Below are 21,750 nucleotides of genomic sequence, written 5' to 3' on the forward strand. Positions count from 1 at the left end.
GCTTCCTTTAAGGGAATCTTTATTGAGTATTAGGCCAGGCAAGCCCGAGGCGAGCCAAGCCTGGACAGCACCTGCAGGGCATCAGCCCGCCCCAGCTGGGCCAGGTGTTTGCTGAGCTGGCCCAGGGAGGCGGAGGGCTCCCTTGCCACCACCGTCTCAATCAGGGCCCGCAGAGGCGAGCGGTTGGGTCGCAGCGAGTAGGCAAAGGTGGACCAGGCAGCAGGCAGTCCGTACCTCGCCGCCAGGTGTCTGGTGGTGCCACAGGCCATCCCGCCCCCACCTGGCCCCTGCTCGGGGTCCAGCAGCATGATCAGCTCCTCCAGCACCTCTAGCTCATCCAGGAGGCGGGACAGGGGCTCTGACGCCAAACCAGGCAGCTCTGGGAGACAAAGGAGAGGTAAGCGGGGGAAGGGCAGGCTTCCCATCCACATAACCCAGCTCCTTGGTGTGCCCCAGACTAACCCCTGCCTAGGAGTGGAGGCAAAGAGGTCTTCCACGAATCCCCTGCCTCGGAGGCCTCCAGGGATCCTGGAGTGGACTGATGCAAAGACAGGGGGCTGTGGGTGTTGGTATCTCCCCACACCAAGCCAGGGCAGGGGCGGAGGTGAGCCTTCCCCCGGCGGTGGCAGCAGCGGTGCTTCTGCAGGGCGAGCAAGAGGACGCCTGCCAGGGCGAGCAGAACCAGCACCACGGGCAGGACAAAACTCGGTACGGCAGAAAGTGGCTCAGTAGCTGGAGAGGTCCGTGAGAGGCTGGAAGTCGCCAGGCTGCAGGGCTCCTTGGTAGGAACTGGCTTCTGGAAACGGGGGCTTGGAGTAAAGTGGGGAAGGTGTGCCCCGCTCCCACCTTCTCAGCCCAACGCCTTCAGCGTGGTCTCCATCGATGGAGCCACGTTCTTTCCGGACCCAGGCCCCACCCCTACTGCCTCAGCCCAGGCGGTTGACCTTCTGGTCTACGCCCCCACCCCTAGGCTCGCCTCTGGGGCCGCCCTCCTCGCCCCCCCCCACCCCGCCCAGCCCGCACCTCTCCGCAGCGAGGCCGGGTCGCCCCGCCGCCCCCCGCGGGAGTGGGGGCCGTGCCTCCGCCACCGCAGGGGCCGCAGAGCTCCGCGCCGTCGGGGTTGCACTGCCCAGGAGGACACGGCCTGAAGGGGTGCCTCACATGGTCGCCAAAGTCGTTGAGGCCGCAGTTCTCCGAAAACTCGTACCCTGGGGGGAAAGAGTCTCACGCGCTCGCGACGGCCTCTTCCCCAGGCCCGCCGCGGCAGGCCCCGCCCCGGCGCCCGCCCCCAGCCTATCAGCGGCCGCGCTCCTCCCATCCTCCGGCCCCGCCCTCTCCCGGCCCCACCCTGCCCCGCCCGCCCCGCCCACTGGCTCCGCCCCGCGGGCTCCAGCCGCCGCCCACGCCTTCCCCAGGCTCCTCGCCCGCGTCCCGCGCGCGCCGCCGCCGTGGCCCTAACGTCACCCGCACAATCCTCTTCTCCACGAGCTCTGCCTCGCGTTCAGGTCTTATCTACGTTAAGACGCACCGTGCCCCTGACCCCGATCACCCCCTAGATCCGCCCAGCAAACCCCTGCTCCTCACCAGGACAGGGGGGCGGCCCGAAGCGCTGCAGGCAGCTGCCGCAGCAGCGGTTGTCAGGGTTCCAGTACTCCAGGCGGCCGCAGTGCTGAGAGGCCTCGCGCGGCGCCGCGCGGGCCAGGAGCAGCGCGGCAGTCAGGAGGCCCTGGGGCCCCATCAGGAAGGGCCTGGGGGCCTGCAGCCTCGGGTGGGGGGGCGGCAGGGCGTGACCGCAGGGCTTGAGGCCAGCCTGCCTGTTGCACTTTCCAGGAAATCAGGACAGAAAAAAGTAGGAGTGGGTGTGTAGGATAGCCGGGCCTCCCCCTTCCAAGAATCTACAGCCCCCATCCAGCTCCTGCCTCATGGTCAGAGCGGCCACAGGGCCTCAGATGGATGGTGAGGGCTCAAGCCTCGCCGCGTGGATTCCCATCTACCTTTGCCATCTTCCCGCCCTCTCTTTTCCCATCTGAAAAATGGGATAACGACAGCACCCATCTCACAAGGTTATGGCAAAAATGTCACTGGAATTTGTGTGCTTTTAACAGCGCTTGGCAGAGGGTAAGCTGACGTATTAGTTATTACCAACTCCCAGGAGGCATGGAGAATCCAGCCTTCCCCCACTGGAGATTTCCCCTGGACTCCCAGTGACCTTACCTTATCTCCTAAGCCCCATCTCCTGTGGGGTAGGGATCTGTCAACCTGCCACAACCCGGATCTCGCCTTTGAGAAGCCTCAGATGAAGGTGCTGAAGTCCAGCGCAACGGCGTCACCAGTCCCACTTGGGGGCTTCTAGATCACTGGACCCACTGCTTTTCTACCTATCGTTCGAAGTTTTCAACTGAGATTGTGGTCAAAGCCCAGCCCCACTTCCCCTTTTAATCAGGAGATGTGGGGCGTGAAAGGAAACTCCAGCCCACAGCCAGGCTCAAAGCTATCAACCCACAACACAGAACTTTATTAGGGGATGGGCAGAGGTCTGTGTTGAACAGATTAAAACATAGAGCCCAGGATCCTGGGAAGATGGTGCTGGGAAGTTGAGGGAGCTTTGAGGAAGGGCACCGGCCAGGAACTTCTATGCCTATCAGAGGCAGAGGACAAGGGGACTCAGAAGCGGCCGTGCCAGTGGCCTGGTGAACACCGTCGGTTTCTTTCTCCGGGACAGTGGCCAGTATGGGAACTTGGGGGTGACCTGGAGGCAGGAGTGGAGAGTCAGTGCCCTGTGGAGCAGTGGGCTGATCCCTCAAGTCAGCTTCTGCTCTGGGAGCAGGCAGGGCAGGTGATGAAGTAACCAGAGTTCCCAGAGGTGGTCTCAGGATAGGTGCTTAGGGGCTGACTGGAGATCAGGCTGGTCTTAGGTTTGGGAGTCTGGAGTTTAAGCTGGTTTGGAGATTGGGACTGAGACCTTGTGGTGGAGCTCAGGGCTAGTCTTAGGGTACAAAAAATTGGGACACTGTTATTGGGGCACAGGACCAGGCTCATCTTGGGGTACCTGTGCCGAGGTCCCCGTGCATAGAGTTGCCTGAGGTTCTGAGAGATGGGTCGCTGGTGCATGAAGATGCAGAAGCCACCTCGGGTACATTCCCTGGGCAAAGGAGGGCCAATGAAGGAAGCCACTATCACTGACAGCCTCCAACACACAGGACTCGGGGCCTCCAGGCACCCGTCCCACCTGTACTACCGTACCCCATCTCGTGCTGCCGACAGCATGACTCCCGAAAGTCAGTGACAAGAGACAGCTCAGCATGCATAGCCTGCCCTCTGCACCAGCGGTTATTGAGTTCAGCCACCGTACTCTGCGTCCTCTCGGAACTGGGGAGAAAGTGGCTCAGGATCAGTACTCAAACTCAGAAATCTTCAGGGGACTAGTTAGCGGTACTGGGGCTGGACTGGATTTAGCAATGGACCTCAAGCTGTGAGGTTTCAGAGGTGTCCATGAGACACTGAAATGCCTGGGCTCTAATGGGGGGACAGCAGGCACCTTGACGTAGACATTGCCCACAAGGTGGTCCCCAGGTTGTCGCACACATTCATCTCTTCAATCCCTCCGTACTTCTCCTGCAGTTCCGTGAATACCTCCTGCAGAAGACCAGGAGGAACTCAGTCGAGCTCCAGGCCCACAGGAAACTCAAGCCACCCTTGCCAACCCTCACCTCGAAGAAGTTATCAGTGTTCCTGCACCTCCACGTCGCTCACGTGACCTGGAGGAGAGGGAGGGTGGGGTCAGGGAGGGGCTTTCCGGAGGCTGTCCGCACTGCCCCCAGACCCGGCCCCCCACTCTCAGTGCGATCCGTCTGCGGTTTGGGCGGTGTTCTGTGGATTCCGGTAAAGGTTGAGCAGGACTATGGTCTGCACAGAATTTCAAAGGGGCGGGGCCTGAGCTTAAAAGGCGGGGCTGAATGCCAAGCGGCCGGGGTAGGTAGGTTGGGGGTGGGACCTTGCACGAGGAAGAAGCCTAAGCATCTGGAGTGCGTCAGCGACGTTCGTTCCTAAGGCAACCAAAAGCCCTGGCAGCGAGGAGCAGGCAGTGCCGACGGGGGCGCGGCCAAGTTCCCGCGGGCAGGGCCTTGGGCGAGGAGCCTGCAGGGGTCGGACAAGAAAAAGGCCGGGCTAGGGCGGGCCTCGGGATGCGGAAAAGGCGGGACTTCGTGATTCTGGACAACAAAAGGGGAAAGCCGGGGGCGCTTAGCCGCCCCCGCCCCGGGCTGGGGGCCGGGCCTCACCTGGCTGGAAGTTGGTTTGTTGTGAAGCCGGGAGCGCCGGTCCCCGTGCCGGCAGGCCCCGATTTAAAGTAAAAAGGGCAGTTAACCCTGGGAGAGGTGCAAAGGCAGAGGTGAGCCGAGGGCCGGGGAGGCCGGTCGCCCCAGAAACACCGCCCCGAGCCGCCCAGACACCGGGAAGCCAGGCGCCCCGGACTCGGCCGCCAGAGGGGTCACTCCCTGCGCCCGTTCGCACTTGTCCTTCTCAGTCCCGAAGAGCAAAGCTAAATATTCGGCCATTTTTATCCGAGCCGACCAGCTCTCGCTGCTCACACTTCACTTCCGTTGCTTAAGAGCACTGGGAAGTGTAGTTCCTCGCGGCCTCCGCACGCTCAGCCCGCGCGCAGAAACTCTCTAGTGCGCTTGCGTGTTGGGGGACCGCGCCCTCCCCACGCGCTCACCCGCCGGGGGCCCTGAAGGCGCATGCGTGCCCCGGCGCCTCACCAGGAAGACTACAAGTTCCAGAGAGCCTTGCGGTGGCATCTCGCGCAAACGCCCCTCGTTGAAAGTGGCCAAGGCGTTCAAGCCGGAGGAAGTAGACTCCGCTGACGAGAGGGGAGCTCGCGCTGCGCACCGCAGTGAACAAAGAGCGTCTCAGCCCAGACAGCTTTCTGGTGAGAGCGGGGTAGTCTCCTTTCAGCAAACCCGTCCTTCCGTTCGTCTCCGTTTTGTCGTGATAGGGGTGTGGTTGTTCGCGATCCTCGCAGCTGTCATTTAGGATCAAGGCTTGGGTCGACCCAGCCTCGGCGCAACGATGAACTTGGAGCGAGTGTCCAACGAGGAGAAGTTGAACCTGTGTCGGAAATACTACCTGGGTAAGAGGTGATCTCCTAGGGGCCCAGGAGAAGAGAGGGGACTTGGGGCTTGGATTCGTCTGTCAATGGGATGAAGAGGCTGGGGGTGCGGGCTCCTGGAGAAGGAAGCCTGTGTCCTGAAGGAGGAAGAGGTTGGGCCCTCAACTCTTTTTTTTCAGCTTTATTTATTTATGCATACTAGAACTGGGGTGCAGGCCAGAGGTGCGCGGGGTGGGGGGAAATGAGCAGATTCACCAGAGACAGAGTGGGGAGCAGAACAGGTGGATCTACTGAAATACACTGCCGAGGGGAGCAGTGGGTGAGAGAGGAGAGGTCTGCTGTGCCGTGTGAGTAGCTCCCTGGCCGGGGATCGAACTCGTACTGCAGTAGCTGGCAGTAGCTTGATAGCCCTGTCTTTAACCCCTTAGCCACCAGGGAGTCCCGGCCCTCAACTTCTGAATCTCAAAATAGGAGAGGAGTGGAAGGGCTGTTTTCCTGGGTCCTGAGAAAGAAATAGTCCAAGAAACGGATTCCTGAGGCCCTGAGAGCAGAGATTCCCATTTGAACTTGGGTAGGGGAGCGGACCTTCCAAATAGGTCCTTCAGGTGGGGCTGGCGGTGAGCCTTCATTGCTTTATATTCCGGTTTGCTTGTTTTCTCTTTAGGTGGTTTTGCTTTCCTGCCTTTTCTCTGGTTGGTCAACATCTTCTGGTTCTTCCGAGAGGCCTTCCTTGTCCCCGCGTACACTGAGCAAAGCCAAATCAAAGGCTGTGAGTCCAGGGCACAGATAAAGGGAGGCCATCTAGTGTGGGAAGGGAGTACTGGGGACCTTTGGTGGGAGGGAATGATGGCGGGTCCAAAATTCCAGGGCTCTGTGGTGGAAAGAGAGTGCTGGTCTGAGAGAGACCAGAGAGCTGGTGGGGGCCCACCTTCCCCATCCTTGTTCTCTCTTGCAGATGTCTGGCGCTCTGCTGTGGGCTTCCTCTTCTGGGTGATTGTACTCACTACCTGGATCACCATCTTCCAGATCTACCGGCCCCGCTGGGGTGCCCTTGGAGACTACCTCTCCTTCACCATACCCCTGGGTACCCCTTGACAACTCCTGCTGCGTGGGTCTGGGGAGCTGCTCATTCTCCCAGGATGGGTTCTGCTAGTCTAAGCTCACTCCCAAGCCCCTAAGACTTGTTCTCATCCCTTTGTTCTCTGTTGACATGCACCAATAAAGGACTCTTATTCTGTATATATAGACATCTTGGGATCTTTTGGACATTGAAGCATTAAATAATCATTAGTATTAATACTCAGAAATATTTTTGAATGCTTATTTTGTGTAAGATATGTGTCACGCGTCTGTATTTTTCTTCCTCTGAAAACCTTTTTTTTTAAAGATAACATTTACTTTTTTTTTAAGATTTATTTTTTATTTATAAAAGAACTGGGGTACAGGCCAGAGGCATGGGAGGGTGAGAGAATTCACCAGAGACAGAGCAGGGAGCAGAACAGGCAGATGACCAAAAACACTGCTGAGGGGAGCAGCAGGTGAGACAGGAGAGGTCTGCCACGCCATGTGGAAATCTCCCTGGCTGGCCAGGAATCAAACCCATGCTGCAGAGGCTGCAGACAGCTTCACAGTGCTGTGCTCAACCTGCTGCGCCACTGGGGAGGCCCCCTGAAAACTTCTTATAATCTGAAATAGGAACTTTTCAGCTGAGGAACCTATTCTATTGATGCAGAACTGAGAGAGGAATGGTAATTCCAGCGCAAGAGGCTGCTATCTTGTACTGCTAGTGTGTGCATTTGAAAACAGTTTCCCACTCAGCCTCAGTATTATCAGAAATGTGCATCGCAGTGTTACTTCCTAAAATTTATCTGGACCAAGGCATATTTTATAAGTGGAAACTTCCTAATCTTTGAAGGAGATTTTGTCCGCAGCAATCGACCTGCTGATGGTTTAACCATCAGATTTAAAATTTACATTACCACCTTCCTACTTCCTAAAACCCTTTTTACATCTACCTACCCTTATTACATCTCCTTTTAAATGTTTCACTTGTTCATTGTTTATCTTCCATCTGCTAATAGATATGCTGTATTAGGACAATGACTTTTTGTCTTGTCCACTGTGGTGTCCCCACTGTCTAGAAGAGTGTCTGGCACACTGATATTTGCTATATGAATATGGCTGTGCCTGAAAAGAGATGAACTGGTAGCTAGCTGGCCTTTGCCAAGTGTTCAGTATGAGGGATCCCAGCCTAACTCCAGACTTAGCTCTGAAACAAAAGGAACTAGTACGGCTAATGAAACCCTGTCAATAGCTTGATAGTCAATAGGTGTTACTCGAAGCCTCTGGCACTACAAGTCCCAAGAAGCCTCGCGGTGCCCCTCTGTTTCCCACCGTGCCTTGCGCGGCCCAAGCGCGCCTATTCCGGCCGACTCCGGAGCTAGAACTACACCTCCCAGGAAGAGCCCCGGGGTGTCGATGTTTGTTTCCGGAAGCCCCGCCCCTGAAAGGTGGGGCTTAGGGCTAGTAGAAGGCAGCCACTTTCAATTGGTCAGGGTGCAAGATCGACAAGTGTAGTGACCAATGGGAAGCAGCGACCGCCGAGCCGCCCAAGGAAGGGAAACTGAAGGCCGCCAGGTTGGTCACGGATGGACTGCTCCCGGCAGGGGCTGGCAGCTCACCTCCGACTTTTCCCTGCCTGCCTTCCGCCTTGACTCGTGACCCTAGGCTCTTTGGAACTTCTCTGACCCGGCTAGCCACACCCCAGACTCAAACCATGTTCCCGGTGAAGGTGAAAGTGGAGAAATCAGGTGAGGACCGCGACGTCTGGGGGCCTGTCGGGGAGCAGCAGTGATGGGTGTGGGGATCCAGATAGGATGGTCGCGATAAGGGGAAGTACGAGGCTTCTCCCTGCAGCCCAGCTGACAGCCGCGATGCAGGGCTTCCTGCCACCTTCCTGCCCTCCCACCCTGTGCTCAAGGTAGCTTTGAGGCTCAATGGGGGCGCCTCTGGCTGTGCGGTGCGGTAAGACATGGGGCTCCCACGCCGTTTGGGACCGTGAGAGGGACTCTTCTGGGCTCTGCCTCAGCCTCCCCATTTCCAGCCGTGATGATGAGTCAAGCCTTGTGTTGAGGGCCTGAAGTACTGAGGAACTTTCAGTCCTCGCCGTCACTCTATCCTAAGAACCCTGAGAAGTAGCAGCTGTGGTATTTGGGAAAACTGAAGCCCGGAGGAAAAAAAGTCCTTTTGCGTTGGGGCAGAACTGATGGGAACACGAGACTGGAGGGGTGGGAGGGGCGCAGAATCCAGCGGAGTAAAATGATGTAGCTTGTTGGGTGGTATAAGTGGGAATGAGAGGGAACAGGAGAAGGTAAGACCAGGGGTGAGGATGTGTGAAGAAATCGGGAATCACACAGGGACTGGCTTTGAAAAGGCCCTGTGGCTGGAGCCTTGTCTCTAGGTTCAGAGACCAGCAGGGAGGCCAGTGTGGCTGTAGCAGAGTGAGGGAGGTCGAGAGGGTAAGGTGATAGGGACAGAGAGGGGAGGGGGACAGATCCTGTGGGCTAGGTAAGGACTTTTCACTTTTATTCTGTGGAAGATGGGGAGCCAGAGGAGGGCTCTGACCCAAGGAATGAATCAATAAAGATGCCCCACGAATGCCAAAAAAAAGTCACAGGTGGAAAAGTGAAGGAGGCCTGATTACAAATAGGGGAGTAAGGGTGAGGGTAAGGGTAAGAAGTGTCATGAAGGCCAGTGCACACCTGGCTGAGGAGCTCAGATTGTCCTGGGAGCACCGCAGATCATGGAGGATTCTACACAGGGGAGGACCAGGGTCAGATTTGGTTTTGGGACGAAACCTTGTGGAGAATGGATCAGAAGGGGAGACTGAGGCTCAGAGCCCAGGTCAAAGAGAAAGGACCAGAGTAGAGAGGGGTAGGTAGGAAAGACTCAGGAGGCCAGTAGACAGGCCATGGGTTGATGGGTGGGGATGAGCACTCCCACTAGTTGGCAGAGGAGAGGGGACACCCCTTAAGGGTGAGGGGGATAGTTATATCGTCATTAACTCACGTTTCATGACAAAGAGAGGCAAACACACAGCCTGTCAGGGAGGGAGAAGTGTCCATGACAAGCAAGACCCAAGGAGTGGCCTGATAGAAAGTTAGTGTAAGAGACACTGAGGCCAGGGTGCAACTCAGAAGATAGAAGGAATCTGGGGGATGCCCAGGAGAAGGTGTCTTGGAGCCCATGGGTTCCCAAGACCTGAGGTTCAGGAAGAGGCAGGGGCTAATGGGAGGGATATGGGCGTGTCTCCTTCCTCCCCAAGGCTCTTTGCTATAATCTTTTTTTTTTTTAAAGGTTTACTTATTTATACATACAAGAACTGGGATACAGGCCAGAGGTGCTGGGGGTTGGGGGGGGGTGTGGCAGGGTGAGAGGATTCACCAGAGACAGGGTGGGGAGCAGAACAGGCAGACTGACTGAAATATACTGCTGAGGGGAGCAGAGCAGGTGAGACAGGAGAGGTCTGCTGCACCATGTGGGTAGCTCCCTGCCTGGCCGGGGATTGAACTCATGCTGCTGCAGTGGCTGCAGATAGCTTCATAGGTTGTGTCTTAACCCCTTGCGCCACCAGGGAGGCCCAATAAATAAATCTTTTTTAAAAAAAAGTACATCTACCTCCAAGGATTATTGAGAATTCAATGAGTTAACATGTGTGATGTGCTTGGAACAATGCTTGGCAGATAATGAAGTGTCCTGTACATATTATTCAAATATCATTGCATCCCGCTAAGAGATTAATCTATAACCTTAGATTATTTCTACCTCAAAACAGACCATATTCAAGGTGAGGAAACAAGCTCAATGAAGTAAGTGAGGGGACTTGCCTCAGGTCAAGCTCACATAGGCGCTTCTGGGAACCCAGAGCTCTCACTCATGGCTGCTGTACCCCTGTGCCCTCAGCACTCCTGGGCTTGGACTTAGGACTGACCAGAGTGGAAATTATGCCCCAGCCCAGCTCTCCTGCTGGGGCCTGGGAACTGACTTCTGCTTGTCACCGTCTTCCCCAGAGCTGGAGATGGCCAAGGCCCGGAACCAACTGGATGCCGTTCTTCAGTGTCTGCTGGAGAAGAGTCACATGGACAGGTGGGGACTTGGCCCAGCATGGGGCCCCGGGGGTTGGGGCCCCAGGGGCTGGCTTACGGAGGAAGGTGCCTTCCCCCACTGGGCTCTCGGAACCCTGAGCCCACAGCTCTCTTTTGCTCCAGGGAGCGTCTGGATGAAGAAGCAGGGAAGACCCCCTCGGACACCCACAACAAGTAAGTTTGGCTGATGGAATCTGCAGCTGGGGGTCTGCACTAAATACTTCTGCTGTGGGCCTCCCCTGGTGGTGCAGCAGTTGAGCGCTGCCCGCAGCCTCTGCAGCGCCAGTTCAATCCCCAGCACCGGTGAGGGTCCCACAAAAAATAAATAAATAAATAAATAAATAAATAAATAAATAAATAAGTAAATACTTCTGCTTTTATTTATTTATTTGTGAGATTTATTTATTTATTTATACAAGCACTGGGTACAGTCAGAAGCGCGGGAGGGTGAGAGAATTCATCAGAGCCAGAGCGGGGAATAGAACAGGCAGACTTGACAAAATACACTGCTGAGGGGAGCAGCGGGCGCGGCAGAGGTCTGCGTACCATGTGGGACCCTCGCCGGTGGCCTTGGATTGAACCGGCGCTGCAGAGGCTGCGGGCAGCTTCGCAGCCCAGCGCTCAACCGCTGCGCCACCAGGGGAGGCCCTTCTGCTTTTATTGAGCCCTGACCACTCCGCCCTCCACCGCAGTCCTGAATACTCTGCAGGAACAAGACCCTGTGGCAGCAATAACTTAGGTCCCCTCATAGTTAGCATCTAGAGCCCCAGGAGCCTGGTGGCATCCAGGGGCTGCTGGGGTCCATGTAAGCTTCTCGGACTTGAACTCAGTATCCCCAGCGTGTCCTCTGGGGGGTTTGAGTGGCATCTGAGTGTAGCTCAGCCTGCTGACACCCTGTTTCTCCCCGCAGGGACTGTTCCATTGCAGCCACTGGCAAACGGTAAGGTGGCAAGGTCCCCCGCCAACGGACACAGGGTCCCCAGCCCCCGCCCTGGTCCCAGTGTTCTCCTTCCCCACACAGGCCTTCTGCCCGCTTCCCCCACCAGCGGAGGAAGAAGAGGAGGGAGATGGAGGATGGACTGGCTGAGGGAGGGCCACAGCGATCCAGTGAGTGGGCCGTGGCCCTTGAGGGTGGGCCAGGACAGGGTCTGGGCAAGGTGTCCACGTCTCTCCCTCTCCCGCCTCTCTAGACACGTATGTGATCAAGCTGTTTGACCGGAGCGTGGACCTGGCCCAGTTTAGCGAGAACACGCCGCTCTACCCCATCTGCCGCGCCTGGATGCGCAATAGCCCTTCAGTGCGCGAGTGCGAACGCTCGCCCAGCTCACCGCTGCCCCCGCTGCCTGAGGATGAGGAGGTAGGATGGCTGGTGGGTCCCCGCCCAACAGCCTGGAAGGGTAGATGGTCCCCCCAAGCTACTGGGGTAGACAGGCACAGCTCTGTGTGCCCCTCGAATGACTTCTAGGTCCAGTGCGGCCGGCAGATAGTGAAGTGTCCTGTACATATTGGGCTGAGGGTATGGATGAATTTCTCTCGAACAGACAGGCGTGCCTCTCCGGTCCAGGAAGGAGAAAGAACCTCCAAGGTCAAAGGTCCCTCGTGCAAACAGATGTGGCCACTGGGCCTCCAGGAGTAGATGAGCACCCCTTGGGCAAGGCAGGAATAATTGAGGGCTTGTGGATGGGGACCTCTAGGTGGACAGGTGAAGACAGAGATCCTGGGGCAGGCAGTTCTGTCCCGCAAGCTGTTTAAGGCCCCACCCTTCAGACATAACTCGTAAGTACAGGTCCCTGGTGAGAAACCCTATGTCTGTCATCACTGGGAAAGGCAGGAGTGAAAGGTATATGCCTGGTCCTCTTCTCTGACACTCTTGGTCTCCGTGGGGGGCCTTTGTGTCCCTAGGGGTCAGAGGTCACCAACACCAAGAATCGTGATGTGTACAAGCTGCCTCCTCCCTCAGCCCCTGGGCCACCTGGAGAGGCCTGCAGACCACGCATCCCATCCCCGCTGCAGCCTGAGATCCAGGGTGCTGCTGCTGATGAGGTGGGTATGGAGGCTGGCTCAGGGCTGTGGGGCAGTTGTGAGTCTTGGGCACTGTCACCCAGCCTGGCCTTTGTCCCCACAGCCCTCGGAGCCAGAGCCCTCTCCCTCCACACTCATCTACCGCAACATGCAACGCTGGAAACGCATCCGGCAGAGGTGAGTACCCCTCTACCCGCTTGGCCCTCTGTGGCCTCGGCCCCAACTGCAAGTCCTCTCTCTGCTTCCCCGCCCCAGGTGGAAGGAGGCGTCTCATCGGAACCAGCTTCGTTACTCAGAAAGCATGAAGATTCTACGGGAAATGTATGAGCGACAGTGATGTTCCCCAGCCCTCACCCCAATAAACACTCCCCTTCTCCACACCAGCCTCTGCTTGCTCCAGCCCATTCTGCCCAGCCCAGACAGAGAGCAGTTGACATAGCTTTAGCACATTTATTGGGGGGGTGGGCCTCGGTAGCAGTGGGGAGATGGGACCACAGGGAACTCAAGGAGAAAGAAAGGTGGGCTCTTTGGTTGGGGCTTTGAGAATAAGGTGGGAGGAATATTAGAGGTGGGTTGCCTAGGACATGTTTGGAAACTCGGGGGTCAAGACATAGTGACTGGTGTCTGGTTAGTTGAGGCTGGGGGGATATATGACATCTGCATTCTCAGGAAATGGGGTGGTATGTGTCTAGTTTGAACTTGAGAGCTCTGGTTGTACAGAGGTGCACAAGGGTGGGGATCAAAGAAGGGGCTCAAGAGTTTAGGGGTGGCTGGCTGGAATTTCAAGTCAGAGACGGGAAGGGTTGAAGTGGAGTGTCTGTTTGGAATAAGGGGCAGGATCCAGGGGAACAGACCTGGATGGTCTTGGGTGGGAGACCTGGGACATTTGAGGGGAGGAGGAAATGCTGGACTGGTTTGGGGTCCGTGCTGTCTACACTATACTCTGGTGTCAGAGGGAGGAGTGGCTCAAAATGGGGTGTGAATATTTTTTCTTGGAGGAGTCAGAAGGAAACAGATGAGGGAGTCTCGAGATATGCCAAGAAAGTGAGGTCAGTGGGGATGTGAGGGAGACTGGAGGCTGAGCAGCTGTGCTTGTAAGGTCTGGAAGCCAGGGAGGTGGAGGCCGGGTGCCTTGAAAGCAGGAGGGGTTGTGAGAGCAGGGGGTGTCGGCGGAAAGGTCTAGGTTATCAGGACTGAGTGGAGGCTAGGGTCAGGGCAGGGTTCCAGGTTGGGTGGGAGGGTGGTCTTGCGCGCTCGGGGCATCTGGCTGGGCGGAGTCAGGTCGGCATTAAAAGAGGGAGCCGGTAGAGACTCCCGGGGTTCAGGCGTGCCCAGACCCCTACTTGGCCGCGGCTGGTGGTGGCGGCGGCAGTGGCGCCTGGGCCGGCGCCGGCGCGGCCTGGATGGACAGGACGCCCTCGGGAGACAGCGCGGACGTCACTGCTGCGGGGTCCACGCCCGGGGGCAGGCGGTAGCGGCGGTGGAACTCGCGGGCGACGTACCCGTGCTCGTCCTGCGGGGAGAGAGGCTTGAGCCGCCCCGCCCCGCCCCGCGGAGGCCCCTCCCCTCCCCGCGGAGGCCCCGCCCCTCCCCGCGGAGGCCCCGCCCCTCCCCGCGGAGGCCCCGCCCCTCCCCGCGGAGGCCCCGCCCCGCCGGCGGGCTCACCGGGCGCTCCTCGTGGCGCGCATGCACCTCCACGTGTTCGCCAACCACCTTGACGGCGATTTCCTCCGGGGAGAAGTGCTTCACGTCCAGCAGCACCGAGAAATGGCTGGGGTCGGTTGGCACCTGCGCACAGGCCGGTTGTCATCGGGCGGGGCGATGCTCCTGGGACCCCGCGAGGCCCCCCCCCCACCGTCGGTTCCGTCCCGCCGCGGACCCTGGCCTCCCGAATCAAGGAGGCCCCTTTTTCATTCGGAGCCCCCAAGGACCTCTCAGCCCGGAATAGCTGCGATCGCCCCTCCCCCTGTAATTGCTGGGAGTCCCCTCGCTGCCAAAGGGATGAGGCCCGCTTCCCCTGAAAGGTCGGGGGCCTCCCCCCTCATTGGGCGAGGCGTGTCCACGACTGCAGAGTCGGCTGTCCCCACGGACACTCGCTCCCCGCCCCTTACCCTCCGAGCCCCGGGCCCCGCCTCCCTGCCCTCCGAGCCCGGGGGCCCCCTGACAGAAGTCGCCAAGATGCTGCTTCCCCCCGGTCTCCAGAGCCCGCTCTCCACCCTCCCACTCGCGTCACGCGACCGCCTGCGTCCTCGGCCGCTCACCAGCTCTCCTCCCCCCGCTGCTCGGAGGGGCCAGGGCCCCCTTCCACAGGGCGCAGGCCCCTGGCTCCCCTCTACCTCTCCAGGAAACAGTCACCGCACAGTCTCCAAGCTCTTCTCCAAGAGTAACAGAACACGCCCTCCCCTCGGGACTGCTGGGGCCCTCTGCCCCCGGATCCCCTGGCTCTGTAGCCTGCTTTTTCCGAGTCACCAAGACTCCTCTCAGAGCGACGTCCCCCACCCCCACCCCACCCCCACCCAGCGCCCCGAGAGCCGAGACCCTCCTCAGGTGCGCAGGGGTCCCCCACCCCCTTCAGTCAATGGTCTCCGAGATTCCGGAGCCCCCTCCGAAGAGCCCACTCTTCCCCCAGCTCTGCCCGGGGGTGTTCCCGCAGCCCCCTCAGAAAGAGTAAGACCCCGGGTCCCGGAGGGGGTCGGGTTGCCGCCCCTCCCCCAGGCCTGGCACCTGGGCGGTGGGCAGCGCCACGCTGGGGGCTCGCAGGTAGTAGGGGGCCAGCGCGGCGGGGCACAGCGTGGCCAGCTCAGCCTCCAGCAGCCCCTCGCCGAAGCGCTGGTCGAAGAGGCGTCCGGGCAGGGGGGCCGAGGCGCGGCGCAGCCAGGACGGCTGCACAGGAACCGGGATCTCCATCCTGCTCCGCCGCCGCCGCCCCGAGGCTCCGCAGTGCCCCCGCTTGCGCCGCCGCCCCTTTATAGCACGCCCTGTGTCCGCCCCTCGGCGGGCCGCCCGGGGACACTGGGACCACCGCCAGCCTCGGCCATTAATAGAGCCTTATTTAGAAAGCCCGACAATGACTTAGCCGTTTATTAAGCGCCTGCTGGATGCCAGAGAGGTGTCATTAAGACCCCCCAGTTTCCTGAAGGGGAAACTAAGGCTGAGGGGGCGGAGCCTTGCTGGGGTAGGATCGCAGCACGGCGTTGGGGACCCAGAGCTTGAAAAACCCACTGCCGAGTTTCCAGGCCCTTCAATGCACCCCGCCCCGCAGGTGGCTCTGGGGATGACGCAGATGACCGTTTTAGGAGCAGATTCCCGGGAACGGGAATGTGCAGCGGGGCCAGGCTGTCAGAAGGACACAGAACAGACGCTACTCCCGGGCTCATCCCGCCTGGCCGGGCCCAGCCCCCAGCAAGCCCAGCCTAATTCTGTGCCTCTGACTCAGCCGCGGGTGCGCAGGGCAGCGGTGCCTGCCAGGTGAGCAGCGGCCAGGGGCGTGGGCACGCACAGTCCAGGCTGGCCCCCCGGGGGCCCCTAGCTGGGGCCCGAAATAGCTCATTTTGATCCCACCACCTGGGCCAGGAGCCCGGGCCTGGCACTTGGCGCCACCAGCTGCTCTTGCAGCGGGACGGAGGCGGCCAGAGGACGGGGCGGGACCCGCTGGCCCGGCCGGTGGATGCGGGGACAGTGGCTAGAGAGGACAGGCTCCCTGCGTGCTCCTGTAACGGGGAGACGGTAGGCGGACCGGAGCCTGGAGGCGATTTCTGCAGCGAGAGGGGGAGTGGTGAGATGCCACGACGGCAGGAAACCCCGCGGACTCTTAGGGCCCCTCCTAGCCGCGAGCGCGGCCTCGGGCCCCTGCATTGGCCCTCGGGCTTGACAATTACTGAGGCGCGCCACGGTGCTCCAATCAAACACGCTCTCTCAGTCAGGCCGACGTTGCAGCCAATTGCGAGGCACCTCCCTTTGGTCACTTTCTAATGAGTTTTCTTTCCCTCTCTATCATTGGTCGCCTCGCAGGCCCGCTCTCTTCCCGCGCGGCCTCTCCCGGGAGGGGCGGGGCTGCTGGGCACTGCTAGGCGACCGGGATGCGCGTGGAGCCCGCCCCACCCCCGAGCCGAGCGGGCGGAAGCGCGGAGGTGGCTGCGAGATGGACCGCAGGTGAGGCGGACCCGCTTTTAGGCACGAAAAGAGGCCTAGGGAGGACCCCAGAGTGAGAGCCACACTTGCTGGGGGCAGGTTTGCGGGGGTCCGGAGTCTCTGGCGCGTAACCGCACTGGAACTACAACTCCCAAGATGCTCCACGGCCTCGGGCCGCTTGAGTCTCGGACCGAATCTCCCGCATCCCTTGGCGCCTCAGGTTCCTCCGAGCGGCCCCAGCGCTTTCCCTCTTTTCTGTTCTCTTCTGTCTCCTTCCAGGGGCATCTTGGGGATTTAGTATCTTCATTTTAAAATTTTCCCCAGATTCCCATAGGTGTTGTTTTGTAACTTTTTCCCTTAAGCGGAACTCAGACATTGATGGAGATGGTAGTCGAAGTACCCTTTTCTTCTTAGTGTTCCCAACACTTAGGGGAAATGCACAGTGAAGGGGTCCGTAACCATGGGGCTGCGGGGACAGAGAGGTGCCTGACCCCACTTGGTTTGGGGTGAAGACGGCTAGCAGTTCCTGGGTTCTCCTGAGACTGCTTCAAGAGCCGGTGGTAATCGTGATTCCCGTATCTTTTTATTTTTTTAAAGATTTATTTATTTATGCATACAAAAGCTGAGGCCAGAGGTGCCGGGTTAACAGGATTCACCAGAGACAGAGTGGGGAGCAGAACAGGCAGACTGACTGAAATACACTGCTGAGGGGAGCAGTGGGCGAGGCAGGAGAGGTCTGCTGTGCCCTATGGGTTGCTCCCTGGCCGGCCGGGGATCGAACTCGTGCTGCAGAGGCTGCAAATTGCTTCATAGTGTGGTGCTCAACCCCTTGCACCAGGTTCCCGTATCTTATCTTGAGTGTGCAGCCGTACTGCATGGTATTATAGTTTATCTCCCAGCAATCCATGGGAATTGTGGTCTGATTCTGTCCAACTCTTCCTATTACCCCCCCCCAACTTCAGCCCCCACCCTGCCCCAACACACACACAGACAGGATTGTGGTGATTGTGCCCTGCACCTGCCAGTCTGCCAACCTCACTCTCCTCTTGCAGCCTTCCACTTTTCTCCACCCAGGACAGCCCCTTTGGGGATGCTCCCTTGAAACGAAGTCACTACTGGCCATCGAGAAGCCAGACCTGGCACCCCAAGATGAAGACATCCCCCAGTGTGTGCCAGCCCAATGGCAAGGGAGTGGTCACTAGAGGGAAGGAAGACATGATAGAAATGAGGGTGAGCGACTAAGAAACAGTCCCTTTCCACAACCTATCCTTACCCAGTCCTCTGCCACCTGGCTCCCCCATCACAGCCCACTCTGAGTTGTTACCATGCAGCAAGTATTTCCTCTCCTCTGGACTGAGATTTCATGTGTGTCTTTCTTCTCTTATAGACCTGGTACCTCAGGTCTCACTTTTTCTTCTTCCCACTTTCCCTATCTCAGAAGCCGAGCCCATCCAGGAACCAGAGATCCAGACTCCCAGCAGCTCCCGAGGCTCCTGCCACTGGTCCCAACTCTCCTACACGTCCTAACTCCTCTGAGCTGTTTGAGGAGTCCTGGCCATCCAGTTCAGGGACCTCTTCCCCACCCAGCACCACTGAGGGACAGATGGGAGGCTCCCCATCACCCACCCTGATTGACAGCGGGGATTCTGTGGTGGCCAAGTAAGTACTCGAAGCCCTGGGGGGACAGAAATATTTGGGTTGGGTGGGGAGGAGGTAGGCATCCAATAATAATCATCACTGCCAGAGCTGTGTGTGCAGCACTCTCTTTCGGGACCACACTGGTATTACTGAGGGCTCTGGAGCAAGACTGCCTGGGTTCAAATCCCAGCTTAGTCCTTACTTTCTATATGAAGAAAGGTTCAGTTTCTTTTTTTTTTTTTTTCCTTTTAGTCTGATTTTTTTTCCTTTTTAATTTTTTTTTAATTTTTTACATCATTGTTCATTTTTAAACAATATTTGCTTCCCCCCACCCCCTCAGGTGTATTTCCCATAGAATTTCCCTCACCAAGGCACCTGTGCACCATCACCTCAGTCCCCTGTGCTCCTCCCTCGCTCCCTCTGATCCCTCTTCCTCCTCCTCCCCTGCAGGATGTCTCTGGTTTATAATTGTCTGTTTTTGCTTTGTTGTGTTTTGTACTGTTATTATTTTTGAACACTGATGTCTTATTTGGTTCCCCTATATTCCTGCTATAAGTGAAACCATCCGATATTTTCTTTTTCCTTCTGGCTCATTTCACTGAGCACAATTCCTTCTAGCTCCATCCACGTTGCTGTGAATGGCATGGGTTTATCTTTTTTGATTGCAAAAAAGATATACACAATATATTCCTTTGTGTATATGTACCACATCTTCTTGATCAGTCATCCAATTTTGGGCATTTGGGTTGTTTCCAGGTTTTACCTATTGTAAATAGTGCTGCAATAAACATAGGGGTACAATCAGTCTCAGGTTCTTCACCCATAAGTTGGGGCTATTAATAGTACATACCCTCTAGGACTATATTAAGTTTTCATTGAGTTAGTTGTCTGTAAGCATCTCTAACACTGCCCATCACATAATGAGTCCTTGGAATTGTAGGATACAAGTTCAGCTGCTCTAGCTAACAGTCCCAAATTAATTGTGACTTAAGCAAGATAGCATTTATTTTTCCTGGACAACAGTCCAGGCAGAAGCAGCCAGGACAGACACAGCACTCGATGTATCAAAGACAGTGTTTCCTTCTCTCTTGGCTCTCCCCTCCTAAGGCTGTTGGCTTTTTCTTTATGGAGCAGAATGGCTCCCAACCACATTCACTTCCCAGAAAGAATCACACCGTCTGTTGGTCAAGAACCTAGTTACATGAGCCATAAGGTTAGAAGGGCACTTGGCAGAGGTACCTGTAGAAGAGTGGCTTTGTGCCCAGCTAAAAATTGCATTACTACATATGAAAGAACAGCAGTTGAGACAGCTGCCCTCTGCTGCTATGGTATATGATAAACACTGGCGATTGTGATCATTATTGTTCTCGTTTGGCCCTCCTCCCACCCACTTCCCATTCCTTGACATTCGCAGGTACATAAACAGATTCCGCCAGGCTCAGCCAACAAGCCGAGAGGAACGGCAGCCTCCAGGCCCAACCCCAGCTGACTTTTGGTGGCTTCATCCTGAATCTCCAGACCTCAGCAGTCCACTTGCATCAGGTATCTGCTTTAGTCACATCCACTCCCAACCTCCAGCTGCTACTCCCATTCCTGGCCCCCCAATTCAATTAGAACTTCTCAGCAGGAGCCAGTGAACCAGAAGGAAGATCCAATACAGCTGTCCCGACTCTTGCCAAGATGACCAGTGCATCTCAGGTTAAGGCTATGGCCCCCCTTCAGGAAATAAAGCAGGTAACACTGCCATCATTTCCCTCCTCTGTGCCTGAATTGACAACACCCACTCTGTGATAGAATCAGAGACTGTCCCCAATTCAAGGAAAGGGAAGCGTAAACAAAAGGGAAGCAAATATTAGCTATATAATATAATTAAGAAATCTAAAAGCAGATGTTTTCAGGTATGGCTGGATCCATGTGTTTGAAGTGTTGGTAGGGACCTAAATCTCTTGGCTCTCTGTTCTTTGTTGGGCTAGGTCTCGGGCAGATTTTCCCCTCAGAATAGCTAGGTAGCTTCCAACTTAGTAATTGCTGGGGTAAGAGGAAGTTTTTCTAGTAGTTCTATCTAATGCCTAAGGGCTTACTTTCATTCTTGAGGTAATCACTGTGAGCCAGAGGACAGAATGTTGTGATTACCTAGACCTGATCAGGAAGGTAGTGTCAATCTCTGCAGCAGCAGTAGTGATTACATTGTGGCGTGTGTGGATCCGCCTGTGGAAACTGGGTCTCTCTTCCCTGAGGGGGAGGAACAGACCTGAAGCCAGCATGTGAGGGTACCAGGTGGAGTACAGACTTGTCCTTCAGGCCCTCTGTCCTGAGCCCCTTTCCCAGCAGTCTTTGCGATGGGATCTGGCCTCTAACCCCTCTTCCCCTGCAGAACCTCTACACATGGAACTCCCCTCTGCTGGACCTGGAGACACTGAGCCTGCAAACCAGAGCTGCCAGACTGCTCAAACGCAGGTGCCTCCCCCACCCCCCTCATCCTCCCCACTCCTGTAGCTTCAGGCCTGCACCCCTGTCTCCGAGACCCCCATGGCCTCACTTTTGTCCTCTCCCTGCAGCAAGGCCTCCACCTCCTCCTCCCTCAGCCCCAGTGATGCCAGCACCTCCTCATTGCCCACCAGCTCTGATGGCCTCTCTCCCTCTACCATGACCTTCACCCCTGACTCCAGCAAGGACTATGACCCCAGGGTACCTGGTAAGTTCTGGAAGGCAAGGATTGGGTGCATTCTGCTCTGTGGCCTTGGACCTCTCTGGACCTTGTCTCCCTAACTTTAAAATGGGGATAAAAATTGTACTCCCCTCCTAGGGCGTGTGAGGATTCTGGGAGTTGGTGAATGCATGGAGCACTTGTTAACCGTGGCTGTCATTAGCCTGACAGGTTCCCTGTCTGCATCCTCTCTGTAATTCTGAGCACGAAACTCCAAAATGAGAAGGCTTTTTGCAAATTTGGCACCACGCCTGAGTTGACAGCAAAATCTGGCCTAAAGAATATGAAAACTATTTATAATCTCATTTAGAGTAAATAGCTGTATTTTTTGCTCTGGACATATGACACCAAACAATATGAAATTTTTGTCTTTATAAGTACAAACTTGTTGAATGTGGCCATTTCATGTTGTTCAACCAAAACCTGTGTCCATGTGCAGTGTACCACATTTTCTGCCTGCTTTATACACCAGGCAGCTTGATGAAACTCAGATTTCTGTTCTTCAAGTTTCAGAGACCGGATTAAGGACTATTACTGTCGTTATTACCGATACTCTGCTCAGATCCTGGGGTGCAATGAGGTCCATAGGAGAGGCCCTCTGTGTCTCCAGAACTGTTTGATCCTTTTCGGTGTCATGCCAACCACTCACCTGTCTGAATCTTCACTCCTCTGGTTTCACCTTTTATTCACCTCTGTTTTCTCATCTATAAAATGGTTACTGCTTCATCAATTATTTATTAGATTAAATTTATTCATTCATCTAACAAATAGTATCTACTGTTTATGAGGCCCTGTGAGGGGGATTTGGGGTTCCATAGTGAGCTACCCATACCTGGTCCCTTCTTCAGGGTCCTCACAGCATAGTGAGTGTGGACAGAGAATAACTCCATCACCCCCAAAACGGATGTGAAATGTAAGCAGAAAGAAATAAGGGCCAGGCCGAAGAAGATTCTGGAGCTGGGAAGTCAGAGGCCTTTTTGGAAGAGGTTCTGTTTAGT

The 21,750-nt window shown here is 56.6% G+C and overlaps 6 protein-coding genes across 6 annotated transcripts in view; 3 read left to right on the top strand and 3 right to left on the bottom strand.

The window, feature by feature from the left end:
- Positions 1–29: 29 nt before the first annotated feature.
- Positions 30–1,738, bottom strand: IGFLR1 (IGF like family receptor 1; the record flags this gene model as incomplete). The annotated part of the gene is made up of 2 exons (XM_084256798.1): positions 30–379; positions 1,585–1,738. 2 exons carry the CDS (start codon positions 1,736–1,738, stop codon positions 30–32), a joined length of 504 nt encoding a protein of 167 aa, XP_084112924.1.
- A 926-nt stretch (positions 1,739–2,664) lies between these two features.
- Positions 2,665–4,556, bottom strand: U2AF1L4 (U2 small nuclear RNA auxiliary factor 1 like 4; the record flags this gene model as incomplete). Its single annotated transcript, XM_084256799.1, is given in 9 exon segments — positions 2,665–2,749; positions 3,050–3,142; positions 3,244–3,351; positions 3,353–3,369; positions 3,539–3,573; positions 3,576–3,636; positions 4,281–4,342; positions 4,345–4,367; positions 4,513–4,556. Coding segments are annotated over 9 exon segments (528 nt in total).
- A 450-nt stretch (positions 4,557–5,006) lies between these two features.
- PSENEN (presenilin enhancer, gamma-secretase subunit) lies at positions 5,007–6,216 on the top strand. The gene is made up of 3 exons (XM_084257115.1): positions 5,007–5,131; positions 5,775–5,879; positions 6,066–6,216. Exons 1-3 carry the CDS (start codon positions 5,071–5,073, stop codon positions 6,203–6,205), a joined length of 306 nt encoding a protein of 101 aa, XP_084113241.1. The 5' UTR covers positions 5,007–5,070; the 3' UTR covers positions 6,206–6,216.
- Positions 6,217–7,771: 1,555 nt separating this feature from the next.
- LIN37 (lin-37 DREAM MuvB core complex component) lies at positions 7,772–12,630 on the top strand. Its single transcript, XM_084257270.1, has 9 exons — positions 7,772–7,920; positions 10,180–10,255; positions 10,378–10,428; positions 11,165–11,194; positions 11,276–11,361; positions 11,445–11,611; positions 12,157–12,297; positions 12,380–12,453; positions 12,532–12,630. The coding sequence occupies exons 1-9, from the start codon at positions 7,887–7,889 to the stop codon at positions 12,611–12,613; spliced, it is 741 nt and encodes a 246-aa protein (XP_084113396.1). The 5' UTR covers positions 7,772–7,886; the 3' UTR covers positions 12,614–12,630.
- A 985-nt stretch (positions 12,631–13,615) lies between these two features.
- HSPB6 (heat shock protein family B (small) member 6) lies at positions 13,616–15,215 on the bottom strand (the record flags this gene model as incomplete). The annotated part of the gene is made up of 3 exons (XM_084257466.1): positions 15,001–15,215; positions 13,942–14,064; positions 13,616–13,789 (listed from the first exon to the last, which is right to left on the bottom strand). The coding sequence occupies exons 1-3, from the start codon at positions 15,181–15,183 to the stop codon at positions 13,616–13,618; spliced, it is 480 nt and encodes a 159-aa protein (XP_084113592.1). The 5' UTR covers positions 15,184–15,215.
- Positions 15,216–18,010: 2,795 nt separating this feature from the next.
- PROSER3 (proline and serine rich 3) overlaps positions 18,011–21,750 on the top strand; it is a gene marked incomplete at both ends in the record, with an annotated part of 4,523 nt that continues 783 nt past the window's right edge. The window contains 5 exons of the mRNA XM_084256889.1: positions 18,011–18,066; positions 19,460–19,587; positions 19,673–19,779; positions 20,420–20,502; positions 20,604–20,740. Coding sequence (XP_084113015.1) covers positions 18,011–18,066; positions 19,460–19,587; positions 19,673–19,779; positions 20,420–20,502; positions 20,604–20,740 — 511 coding nt within the window. The remainder of the gene's footprint in view (positions 18,067–19,459; positions 19,588–19,672; positions 19,780–20,419; positions 20,503–20,603; positions 20,741–21,750) is intronic.

This window comes from Talpa europaea (assembly GCF_964194135.1).
Source record: "Talpa europaea genome assembly, chromosome: 16".
Lineage (NCBI taxonomy): Eukaryota > Metazoa > Chordata > Mammalia > Eulipotyphla > Talpidae > Talpa > Talpa europaea.